General features: G+C 39.8%; 1 protein-coding gene across 1 annotated transcript in view; it reads left to right on the top strand.

Annotated features, from left to right (window-relative positions):
• Positions 1-365: 365 nt before the first annotated feature.
• Positions 366-13,275, top strand: part of LOC139691698 (uncharacterized) — a gene marked incomplete at its 5' end in the record, with an annotated part of 18,390 nt that continues 5,480 nt past the window's right edge. Inside the window, 4 exons of the mRNA XM_071589542.1 lie at positions 366-630; positions 1,597-1,836; positions 3,276-3,582; positions 9,036-9,366. Of these exons, the coding sequence (XP_071445643.1) occupies positions 366-630; positions 1,597-1,836; positions 3,276-3,582; positions 9,036-9,366 (1,143 nt within the window). The remainder of the gene's footprint in view (positions 631-1,596; positions 1,837-3,275; positions 3,583-9,035; positions 9,367-13,275) is intronic.

The following is a 13,275-nucleotide window of genomic DNA, read 5'->3' as shown; positions in this document are numbered from 1 at the left end:
AAGAGTTTGTGCGACTCTGTGGACAGTACTTTGAAGAATTTTAAGAGTTTGTGCGACTCTGTGGACAGTACTTTGAAGAATTTTAAGAGTTTGTGCGACTCTGTGGACAGTACTTTGAAGAATTTTAAGAGTTTGTGCGAATCTGTGGACAGTGCTTTGAAGAATTTTAAGAGTTTGTGCAAATCTGTTCAATGAATGGCCCAAAAGAAATAATTTGGAATGCCCCCTGTAGCATATTTATCAATAGAATATTTTCTCCTAATAAATGTTATTTCTAAAAGAGTGGATAGCAATGTACTCGGCCCATTCTTCGTAGTATGATCAACGTGACAATGTAAATGAATGAATGAATGACTGTTTTGCAGTCGAATCTTCCAATGTGAGCGGTGCCAGCAGGGTTTCCGGACGGTGGGAAACTGGCGCCGACATTGGCGCTCCCACGAGAAGGAGTTGATTGGTTCCAGGGGCCCTGGGACGACGGAGAGGTCGGAGGAAGGGGAGGTCAGGCCAGCGGAGGGAGTAGTGGCCGAACTGGAGTCTGTAGCCGAGGAGGCTGGAACTGGAGTGGCTGGAGTGGTGGAAGAGGGGATGAAGGAAGGGCAGGAGGTGGTCGAGGCTCCCACGCAAGAGGTGAGTTGTTGGGAAACGGACTCGGTAGGAGTCACTTTTTAATAGTTACGCTGTTTAAACTCGCAATTGTTGACATATATATAGCACACACTAGAACATGTCTCAAATATTTCATTTGCTTCTCAAAATACTACACTGGATGAATAACCTAACGACCTCGAGCCTGCACATCCGTGTTGACGGGGAATGTTACTTCCACATGCCACCAGACCAGTAGGGCTTCTGTAGGTCATCTTGTTTGTGATATATACAAGCATGTGTGTGTATTAGTCTTTCAAATACCCTTGATGAATGTAATGGCCTTAAACACTCTCATTCGTGTTAAGAGGGGGAATGTTACTTCCACATGCCACCAGACCAGTAGGGATTCTGTAGGTCATTTTGCTTGTGGTCTATACAAGCATGTGCGCATTAGTTTTCCAAATATCCTAGGTGAATGTAATGGCCTGAAACACTCACATGAGTGTTAAGTGGGAATGTAACTTCCACATGCCAGAGACGAGGAGTGCTTCTGAAGGTCATTGTGTTGTTGTGGTCTACAAGCATGTGCACATTAAGTTTTCAAAATACCCTGGATGAATGTAATGATCTCAAACCTGCGAATGTGGGTTTAGAGGGGGAATGTTGCTTCCACATGCCAGAGACCAGGAGTGCTTCTGAAGGTCATTGTGTTGTTGTGGTCTACAAGCATGTGCGCATTAAGTTTTCAAAATACACTGGATGAATGTAATGATCTCAAACCTGCGAATGTGGGTTTAGAGGGGGAATGTTGCTTCCACATGCCAGAGACCAGGAGTGCTTCTGAAGGTCATTGTGTTTGTGGTCTTTACAAGCATGTGTTTTCATTAATTCAGTCGTACGAAAGTAAAGAACAGTGGAAAAATGCATTTGAAATCCTTAATTTAATTAATTCCCCAGCTAAGTTCTTTTGATGAATCTTTCCGCCTGTGCTTTCGTTCGTTCCAGGAGGTGGCATCGATGCCGAACCCGGCACCGGTCAATTTCAAGAGGATAGGATTGAAGAGGAGGAGTGGCACAAGCAGCGGGGCTGGTGCCGCGGCTGGCATCAGCGGAGGTGTGATTCGGCTTAGCGAGGAGGAGACGACCCGATTGGCGATGCAGAGTCCATCGCAGCCACACTTGACGCTCTCGGAGCGGGTGCTCATTGCGTCGGCCGCCGAGAGGGAAAGGATCAGCGAGATCAATGTACGTACACACACATCAGTGGATTGCTCTTGAAGCGTAGTTAGTCTCTGCCGTTTGAAGTTTAACTCTAATTCATAAACATCGTACATAACTATATATATGTGTGTTTATATACATACATATACATACATATATAAATACATACATCAAAAGGCTAAGCTAAACATTAAAATAGGTGGGCAAAAACTAGACCAGGTAGAACAGTTTACGTATCTCGGTAGCGTTTTGGACCAACACGGTCAAGGTAGTAAGGACATAAGGAGAAGAATTGCGCTAGGCAAAGAGGCTTTCACACAAGGAGGAGGGAGTTAAGATGAGAGGGACGTTGATTGTAAGGATATTAAGAAAAGACTCGTTAGAAAACTTTGATAAGGAGCGTAGTTATGTACGGCTATGGAAACGTGGTCATTGAAGCAGGAGGATAGACGTAGACTGGAGGCTATTGTAGATATATGGGTGTGTGGGGAGAAGAATGGAGAAGGTGAAATGGACAGAGAAAAAAGCAAATGAGGAAGTACTTGGTATGGTGGACGAAGAGAGGGGTTTGTTGGGAGAAATCATATGGAGGCAGATGAAGAATGGATGAAGGGGGTATTGACCGGCAGTGGGATGTTAAAGACTGTGATAGAGGGTAGAATGTTAGGCAAACGAGGAAAGGGAAAGAACAGGATAGGGATGTCTTGGATAGGTGATGAAGGGAGGAAGAAAGTACTCAGAGCTGAAGAGGGACCTGATGCAAAGTAGGATGTTGTGTTTTGCTAGGGGCCACAAATTATTTAATTAGTAATTACGTCCATCCAAAAACCTAGGTAGCTTACCTAATAATAATAATAATAATATATATATATATATATATATATATATATATATATATATATATATATATATATATATATGTATGTATGTGTGTCTATGTATTTATTTTTGCTCTGGAAATCAAAGGAGGATATGGAATTTTCAGTGTTAATATTGAAATCCCAATAAATTAATTTTTTATGAAAACTGAAAAACTAACAATTAGTGCTTAGTATTTGAAATTTGTGTTTCTTTTTCGTTAAAATGTACATCGCAAGATTTCAAATAGAATTTAGTCATCAGAACAGTTGTATTTTTATTCATATTTGATGGTTCTTGGAAGAAAAGGGAGAGTATAGAATGGGAAAATGCGTATTTTTGGTTTTTGTGAGCTGTTTTATGATGAATGGCTCATTGATTGTAATGTTTTCCTTTGGTGAGGGGTTTTTTTTTGAAGTTATTAACATTGAGTCTTTGAGTGTGATAGCATTGCATGAATCAGATTCTGCGGTACGAACCGTGGCACCTAGAAGGATCTTTTTGTAACCTTTGCAAATGTCAAACAATCAGAAATATTTAGATTGCCGTCCTAATCTCTCGTTTTGTGCTAATGTTTCATCTTTGTACGTTTCCTTTGCGCGCAGGACAAGCAGAGACAACTCCAGCTTGCACCCAAGCTCCCGCACGTATGCCCTCACTGTCCCAAGAGTTTCCGCAAGCCATCAGACCTTGCGCGTCATGTGAGGACGCACACGGGCGAACGACCCTTTGCGTGTGACAAGTGCGGCCGTCGGTTCACCGTCAAGTCGACCTTGGACTCGCACCGAATGACCCACCCCCTGGAGGATGGGGACGGAAGCTTGTTATGCCACCCCAAGTACCCATGCCACGTTTGCGGTTGTCTGTTTGCCACCAAGGGAAGCCTGAAGGTCCATATGAGACTCCACACTGGTGAGTACGGGTGTACACTTGTCCCGACGTCAATCGTCAATGTGTAATTACTGATGAGGCACTGTTTAAGACAGCATTTATCATTAAGAGGGTAGTTTACTCATCATTCACCTTTGGAGACTTAGGAAAGTCAGTTTTGAGTCTCCATTTTGCATCATTTGTTGTTTATAGGAAGGGTTCTATCCCAAAATTATGTGGAATAATCTTTTGCCACCAATGCATACTACTCTGTCCAAAAAATACGTGAATTGAGGCCTTGGAAAAGTGTATTTTACAAAATTTAGGGTCTAAATCAATGATATTGCGGTCCCCTTCTTGAAAGTACTCCCTCCTTCATTCGTAGTGGGCTATCCCCTTCTTATATATTCCATCTTCTTCTTGTCCATACCACGGTTTAATTAAGCAACCATCGTGGAAGTTCTCCTTAAAAAAGCAGCAGTTTGGCTTTTTTAGTTTGGCTCTATGACTTCTTCTTATATTCCATGTTCTTCTTCTTTTTCATTTCGCTGTTTAATATGGAGGACCCTCATTGGAAGTCCTCCTTCCGAAGGCGGCAGTTTTAATGCTTTTTAGTTCTCTCATGTTGTCTTTATTATATATAGTGTGTCTTCCACATCATCTTGTGCTTAAGTGATATACAATGTTCACAATTATCACATTCTATTGTATTTTATGGGAATAGAAAAAAGTCACAAAAGGGTCAAAGATCAAAAGAACGAGGAGATTGAATTATTTGCCAGAAACTAGCAGACATTAAATTATCTGCATGTTCTGCAGGTGCATTGTGTCCAAGATGCCATCCATTTATCGTGTCATTCGGTTTTAAAATGGTATTAGTGTCTGTGTGTGCACTGTTGATTTCCCTGTATTCAGTCCACTATTCAGCTGACATCATTCGGATTACAGTTTATTATGACGATCAGTGCATACACACACACACACGATCAATGTTATGAATGTCAACAAAGGACAAGGGGACCATTGCACACACGATCAATGTTGTTGTCAATGTCAACAAATAAAATTGTCTGAGGCGTCACTTTGTGGAAGCGATTCATATCGGAAAAGAAAGAAATACTTAGTTGTTCCACATATATTTTTTTTTTTTTTTTTTGTTCCACATATATATATTTTTTTTTTTTTTTTAAAATAAAATATATGTGGAACAACTAAGTATTTCTTTCTTTTCCGAATGTCAACAAAGGAGAAGGGACCATTGCACACACGATCAATGTTGTTGTCAATGTCAACAAAGGAGAAGGGACCATTGCACACACGATCAATGTTGTTGTCAATGTCAACAAAGGAGAAGGGACCATTGCACACACGATCAATGTTGTTGTCAATGTCAATAAAGGAGAAGGGACCATTGCACACACGATCAATGTTGTTGTCAATGTCAACAAAGGAGAAGGGACCATTGCACACACGATCAATGTTGTCAATGTCAACAAATGAGAAGGGACCATTGCACACACGATCAATGTTGTTCTTAATGTCAACAAAAGGTGGTTTTTGAATATCGTCCTGGCCTTGCATCAACTTAATGGCATCTTGTCTCGTACTTCTTTTTAAAACGCTTAATCCACTTGAAAGCGGAGGTTTTTTTTTCAGAGCTTTTGTCACGATAAACAGCTGTGAACATTTGAGTAATTTCTTATGATAACTTTTATTATCAAACTTCAAAAAAAAATCAATATTTTCATTCGTTACTCTCCGTGATTTCATAAATTTCCATTTGCGACAAATAGTTCGAACTAGGATAACAGAAATGAACTTGACTGTAGCATATCAAACGCAACATCAACAGCACCCACACACAGACTACTATTTTAATACCAAACATCATTGTTCACCGTTGTTTCTGGCCATTAATTCAATCACCATTGATCCTTTGATCATCCTCCTGATAGAACTCCGCCCCTTGGTGAATTTTTCCTATATTCCCAATATAAAATACAATGGAATGTGATATTTGGGGAGATTGTATGTATCACTTGGGCACAAGATGATGTGTGGAGAATACACAGTAATAGAATGATGCATAGAATTGTTAAAAAAGGACGAAGCGTGGGAAGATTTATGGGGAAAGAGATTGAAAATCCTAACTTTAAAATGGGGAAAAGACGACCATAGTTTCAAAATAAAAATAAGATCGCATTAAAACAAATAAGAAAAAATACTCCTTTTCTAAATAGAACTATTGTTTGATTGGAACCAGCTGCCTCTGGAGGTTTGTTTGAGCTCTTTCCCATTCCAATTTCAGAAGTTTTAAATATAAAGCAGCCACTGTGGGTGATAAACTTCATAGTAGTTCCAAAGAAACTGCATTGGAGATGCCGCAAAAGTAACTTTTAACGGAGTCATCCGCTAATGTGCATTTCAATGCAACAATTTCAGAGTGTAAAAATCATTCGCCTTGACTGGGATTCGAACCCAGATCCCTCAATATCCGGTCGAGTGCTTTAGCCACTTAAGCTACCGAGGCGTCCTCTTAAACTCTGAAATTTTGGGGCTTTTTAAAGGAACATATAAAGATGTTGTGACGAAATGTGGCGTTTGCGTGTGGACTGTGGCACCTTGCGCATGACTACGAATGCCTGTGACATTGTATGTACGGTATTTCGTCACAACATCTAGTTCCTTTAAAAAAGCCCCAAAATTTCAGAGTTTAAGAGGACGCCTCGGTAGCTTAAGTGGCTAAAGCACTCGACCGGATATTGAGAGGGATCTGGGTTCGAATCCCAGTCAAGGCGAATGATTTTTACACTCTGAAATTGTGGCATTCATTGTAGTTTTAAAAATATCGTTTGTATGTGATGTGGACGGCATTTTGTATGTGATGTTTCGAAGTTTGTTAGTATGTGATGTGGAAGTGTCATTGTATTTAAAAATATTTTGTCTCTAATCTGTTTTTATATGTGTACGTATGTTATTTTCGTTGTAAGAGTTATCTTTGACCTAACTTGACCGTTGCCACCGGGACAATCGCCTATTTGCAACGTAATTGTAAAATAATAATAATAATAAAGCAAAGAAGGAACAATGAAATCAAGAAATGCAATGAAATGTGATAATTGGTGACATTGTATGTATCACTTGGGCACAAGATTATGTAGAGAATACACAGTAATAGAGCAAAGAAGAAACGATACGAGCAAACTAAAACGCCTAAAACTGCCCAAAAGGACTCCCAAAGGGTACTTTACTAAAGAATATTGGAATAGAATAAGATAGAATATCAAAATGCATAGCCTACTACGAACGTAGAGCGTACTTCGAAGAATTGGAACACAAAATCTTTGTTGGAGGAGACTAAATTTTGCAAAATTATTTATTTATTTAGCCATTAGTCTGAAAACAGCACTCCGGCCTTTACATCGGACTATTAAGAAAGAATAACAATGGAGACGATTACAAACACCCAAGCCCTAGGTGGAAGAAACCCACCCAGGCGGGAATCGAACCCACGACCCATGGATTGGCAGACGAGGACGTTACCAAGTTTTCAAGTTTTTATAGGCTTAGTTCGCGGTTTTATAGGACATATCTCGTATTTCTATGCATCATTTCTATTGTTTAACCCATGTGTATTGTTTTATTCCTCTCTCTATCGAGAGAGGAATAGAACACAACCAGGAGGTATTTGCCTGTTTCGTATAATTATAGAAAAGGTGTTTGATAGAGTGAATTGGGAAAAACTAATGAGTATATTGCAGAAAATAGGAATAGATTGGAATAGGGAAAGGAGGCTAATCTTCGCAACCTGTACATGTCTCAGACTGCTCAGGTGCGGGTGGGGAACGGGGAGGGAGGATAGGGAGTGCTTTAGGAATAGGAGTAAGGCATGGGGTGTCCATTATCACCGTTGCTGTTCAACCTGTATGCAGAGGAAATGATCAAAGAGGCATTATGGGAAGAAGTGGAGGTAGGAATGAAAGTGGGCGGGGAATTCATAAAATCAGTTAGGTTTCTGATGACCAAGCTTTAGTTCGTCAGTCAGCCAAGGGGCTGCAAGCATTGCTGAGTGAATTGGAAATTCAGTGCGACAGTTATGGAATGAGAATCAATATTAATAAAACAAAGGTTATGCGATTTTCTAGAAAGAAAAAGGCCAAGCTAAACATTAAAATAGTAGGGCAAAAACTATTAGAGCAGGTAGAACAGTTTACGTATCTCGGTAGTGTTTTGGACCAACAAGGTATCAAAGTAGTAGGGACGTAAGGAGAAGAATTGCGCTAAGCAAAGAGGCTTTCACACAAGGAGGAGGGAGTTAAGATGAGAGGGACGTTGAGTAAGGATGTTAAGAAATGACTCGTAAAAGCTTTGATATGGAGGGTAGCTATGTACGGTGCAGAAACGTGGTCATTGAAGCAGGAGGATAGACGTAGATTGGAGGCTTTTGAAATGTGGGTGTGTGGGATGAAGGATGGAGAAGGTGAAATGGACAGAGAAAAAAGCAAATGAGGAAGTACTTGGTATGGTGGGCGAAGATAGGGGTTTGTTGGGAGCAATCCTATGGAGGCAGATGAAAAATGGATGAAGGGGTTATTGATTGGCAATGGTGGGATGTTGAAGACTGATTGAGGGGAGAATGTTGGGCAAAAGAGGAAAGGGAAGGAACAGGATAGGGAAGTCTTGGATAGGGGATTAAGGGAGGAAGAAAGTACTCAGAGATGAAGAGGGACCTGATGTAGAGTAGGATACTGAAGTTTATGTTTTGTTAGGAGTAATAAAATATTTATTTCTATTATATTACTCTCCATGTAATCTCCAGTGTGGTGAAATTAAATATCGTGTGAGTAATATTAAAATAGGAGGGCAAAAACTAGAGCAGGTAGAACAGTTTACGTATCTCTGGAAGTGTTTTGGACCAACACGGTATCAAAGTAGTAGGGACGTAAGGAGAAGAATTGCGCAATTAGGCAAAGAGGCTTTCACAAGGAGGAAGGAGTTGAATGACAGGGACTTTGAGTAGGGATATTAAGAAAAGACTGGTAAATAGTTTGATAAGGAGCGTAGTTATGTACGGCTATGGAAACGTGGTCATTGAAGCAGGAGGATAGACATAGACTGGAGGCTATTGTAGATATGTGGGTGTGGAGAAGAATGGAGAAGGTGAAATGGACCTGATATGAATTTAGGCCTTTGGGGGTATCGAACTTATTGAACATGGCTGGGAAAAGTGTGTATAAAGCTGAAGGGAGATTATTTTGAAATATAAATACATACATTTTTTTCCCAAAATTTTTGTGTTTTCTCTGTTGGGTCGGTTACTTCTGGGACCACCCTCTGGTACATGTCTCTCTGCGCAATATCCAATTGTGGTGGAATTAAATATCGTACGAGTAATTGCAAGCATGAGCAATTCGTCCGATCATCATTTCGTACGTCTCGTCTCGTCTTGTTTCTTGGTCGTTGATCCCTACAATGTGTTGTCTTTGTCCTTCCAGGCGCAAGGCCGTTCAAGTGTCCGCAGTGTGAGCAGCGTTTCCGCACCTCGGGACACCGCAAGGCTCACCTCCTCACCCACGTTCGCTCTCAGCAGGCGCTTGGGGCCGGAGTTGTCGGTGGTGGTGCTAGGGATGGCGCTGGGAGGAGGGGGAGAGGTCGGAGGGCAAAGACGATGGCGCTGGAGGCTATGCGCACGATAGACGAGGCCTTGAGGGACGCAGCAGCGGATTGCGCACAGGAGGAAGCCAATGCTACCAACACGACAGCGGGGGGAGACGAAGAGGAGGTCGGGGGAGGAGTGGTCGACTGGGCAACGACGCTGCACGCCAAGTTAGTACTGTTTGCCACGCACACGCAAAACAACAACAAGTCCAAACTGTAAAACACGCAATGCTCTGTTGAACTGCCAGTGTATTTCAGTTTTTGAAAACTATAGTCTTTCTGGACTTGGGAGCCATCTTTTGCGGACTTCCACATTCAAAAACTCTTCACTCCCTCTCTCTCTCTGAGACATGCGAACTCTGTGTCAATATTTAACCCCTCAGTGCGGTTCTCAGTATGTGAGACATCGCAGTTGGCAGTCCTAATCCGTGGATTGCTCACTTGGTTTTCAATTTTATTCTGCGGCACCATAGAATTTTTTCAATATGTATAAGCTTGACGTTGGCCTCTTAGATAAAATGATTCTTCCTAACAATTGTCTTTTGGCATAAAAAGGCACTCTACAAGGAAATTAAATCTATCAAATCCATCTTTATGACATAAGCAAGTTCTTTGAATTGCAAATTTCCAAAATCTGCAGTTATTAAATGCCCTCCACAGTCTTTTTGCAAAATGGAAATTTTAAACCTTCGGCACAGTTCTCACTACGTGATAAGTCTCAGTTGGTAGGCCCTATCAGCGGATCAATGTATGCCGTACGCCCCACACTCCCACGGTTAGGATTCTATTTTATGGATTAGCTGATGACGAAACACGTGCTTAAAAGATTCAAAGTGAGGCCTCAAAGGTTTGTCAATGCTTCATTGCTTAGGGCGCTGGGGCCATTTTTAATTACCCGTATCGAAAATATTAAGCGCATATTATGTAAAACTTTACTGAAGTCATGTATATGAAGGCAAGACTGCTTGTATCCCACTAGGTCTAGTATCAATTTCATTAACCCTCTTGGTGCGGTGGGCTGATATATCGGCTTTCGTATCCCTGGCGAAAAGTGCGGCGGGCCGATATATCGGCTCTTGCGTAGGCTATTGTTTAAATCGCTGTAACTTATGGTTTTTTCTTTAATAATTTATGGTTTTTGTGCTATCGATAGGGTGAATTCCATAGAATTACGTAACTGATATTTTAACGTTTTATTAGTAATTTTAAATGCTTTTCAAAAAGTATAATTCTTACTATAATTTTTCGTTCAGTTTTGTACATGTCGAGAAGCTAAGCCTAATTGTTTGCTCGTTTTATTTTCTGAGTGGTCTTTCCACTATGAAAAGCCACTGAAAGGCTACTAATCTGTGATCATCTGTAATCTCTTGAATGTGTTATGGTGTGGTGGTGTTGATATATAACTGCTTATTCAGACTTTGTTGATACGATGGAAATGAGAGCACTGCTTTCTAATCATTTTGGTTTCTCTTGCCATCCATCCTATCTAATCAATTGCGCCCTGTGTAATGGATTACATTGTCAGCAGTTCTCTGTGAGTTGGAACTTGGTTTTTTTCTGCCTTTAGATTGTAAGCACATTGCCGCAGTCTCAAGGAAAGGGGAAAAGTCCCGATTTGACTCAGTGAGATCAGCCTTTTCAACAAAATCAAACTATGCAGAGGCTGACAAAAAAATTTGCAATTCAATGGTTTTTCTTTATTTATTTATAATTTTTTCTACATGTCTTTTTGATTCTTTCTTATATTTAAACATGGTAGTTTTATTGAAAAATGTTTAAAAAAGAAAGTATTGTGTATTAAAGTCGAAATATTATTGCTAAAAAAATATTCTTCAAATTCAAAATAGTGTAATAATTACATTTGTTTCTCAGATGATGTAAATGTATTACATCATTATTAATTACAATATTTTATTTTAAAATAAAAAAAACTGCATATGGATATCTAAACAAATAACTTCATAATGTTTTTTTTCCTAAGGCGATACATTTTCTTAAATTACCCTTCGCACTTCTCAATAAGTACCCCTGGAATCCCCACCCCACTAAGAGGGTTAAAGAATAAGGTTGAAGTATGGGCTAGAATGGGCTACTCTTTGAGGAAGATATTAAGTCCGTCCTTATGAGATAAGTGAGTTCTTTGCATTAATGCCTTGTCCTCAGGTTCCGTTCGTCCTTATTCCTTCGTATGATCTCCCTATCTTATTTCTCTGGAACAGTTCATGCATCATTCTTTCCTTTTGTTCTGTCATTGGTTGTGGCGGGGTAAGGTCCTCGCCTACCAACCCAGAGGTCGTGGGTTCGATTCCCACCTAGGTGGATTTCCCTCCATCTAGGGCTTGGTTGTATGTGATTGTCTTCAATATAATGTCTGTAATGTGTGGTTAGGTGGAAGAAGGGACTATAAGTCTCAACCTCCCCCAATTAAGTCGATAAATAAATAAATAAAACAGTTGCAAAGGCAAAAAGGCCTCGCCACCGTCTATAGTCTCAGTTGTTAGATTTCTTTCTTGAGAGAGAGAAGTAAAAGAGCCTTGTATATAACCCCCGTCATGGATACCAGGAGGGGTAAGACGCTTTTTCTGAGTTAAGATAACATAGAGAATTAAGTAGATCACCTGGGCGGAGATAGAGAAGTGAGGATTGGATGTGATAGTTCAAGTGAGAGAGTTTTGGTCGAGAGGCAATTCAATTAAAAGATAAAGCCGACCAGGAAGAAGTCCAGGCCTCAAATAAGATGTCAGGTGTGCTCCACAGGAGGTAAAAGGAGGGATACACAGTGTACTGTTGCCCGGACTGCAATTCAGGCCTATGTTTAGATTAGGAACGTTCCAAATTATAGCAAACAAAACTAAACTTTTAGAATGGAGATTTGAAACTTAAAAGACAAATTAAAAAAGTGAAAATATGAAATGTAACTCAATTAAAAATTTTGACTAAATAGAATAAACAGTTTTAGAATACGGTAATTTCTTCTATAAATTTTAGAATAAACATTTAAAAAGATATTACCGTAATTTCCCATCGATAACTCTAGTGTTACCCAACACAAAAATGTTCAGATGATAGAAATAAATGACGAAGCGGGTTATTTAAAGTGAAAATTGAAAAAATCCAAACATTAACATACCTATGTACACACTAATTTAAAGAAGAGTCTCGCAAAATTAAAAATTAGAGTGGAAGCATCCCTTTCTAATTGCAATCTATTTCATACAAAACTGCTACTGTTCAACTTCATTCATCTCATTAATCTATAGCAAAAAGAAGAAACATAATATTTCTACACTTCATTGAATCTAATACGTAATAATTCTTTATTCTAATGCATAGTACTTCATGTTTACGCAGTGTACATCGCATTATATACGAGGACGTTTAAATATATAATAGGATGGACCACTCAAATCCAGGAAATTCGTCACCAGTATCAAAATTGAATGAATACAAGAATATATTTATTATCTCTTAAGTCAGATCACCGAGTTCCCTCTCCGAAGTTAACTCTTCCTCATATTCTAGCAATGGCATTGAAATATTACCTGAAGCTTTTTCAAATCCATTTCTTACACAAATCACTCTGAAACCCTGCCAACTTTCCAGGATTCACTTTTCAGGCTTATTTCTTCACAACACACTCTTTTAATCCTTCCCCATTCTCTGCAGTCTTTATTAACCAGACATCACCCCCTTTTCCCAAATAGAACCTAACTCTGATTTAAAAGAATTATTACTGGATAAATCCTGGAAGCTTAGAAGATATATATATATATATATATATATATATATGTACACGCACACACATTCAAACACGAAATCCCACCAAACGGCGAATAAATACTCATATATACAGAAACAGATATAAGGAAAAGGGATAGGAACACGTATAAAGGACGAACACAATAGAGGTGGGGAAGGCGGAATCGAACGGATCACAAGAGTAAAAATATTTCCTTGACGGGGATTCGAACACCGGATCTTTCCACTTGCCGGGCGGATGCTCTTTCCGCCTTCCCCACCTCTATTGTGTTCGTCCTTTATGTGTGTTCCTATCCCTTTTCCTTATATCTGTTTGTA

The sequence above is a fragment of the Hetaerina americana genome, unplaced genomic scaffold (assembly GCF_022747635.1).
Source record: "Hetaerina americana unplaced genomic scaffold, ioHetAmer1.1.p SCAF_39, whole genome shotgun sequence".
In the NCBI taxonomy this organism is placed as follows: domain Eukaryota; kingdom Metazoa; phylum Arthropoda; class Insecta; order Odonata; family Calopterygidae; genus Hetaerina; species Hetaerina americana.
This window is presented reverse-complemented; position numbering and strand designations above follow the sequence as displayed.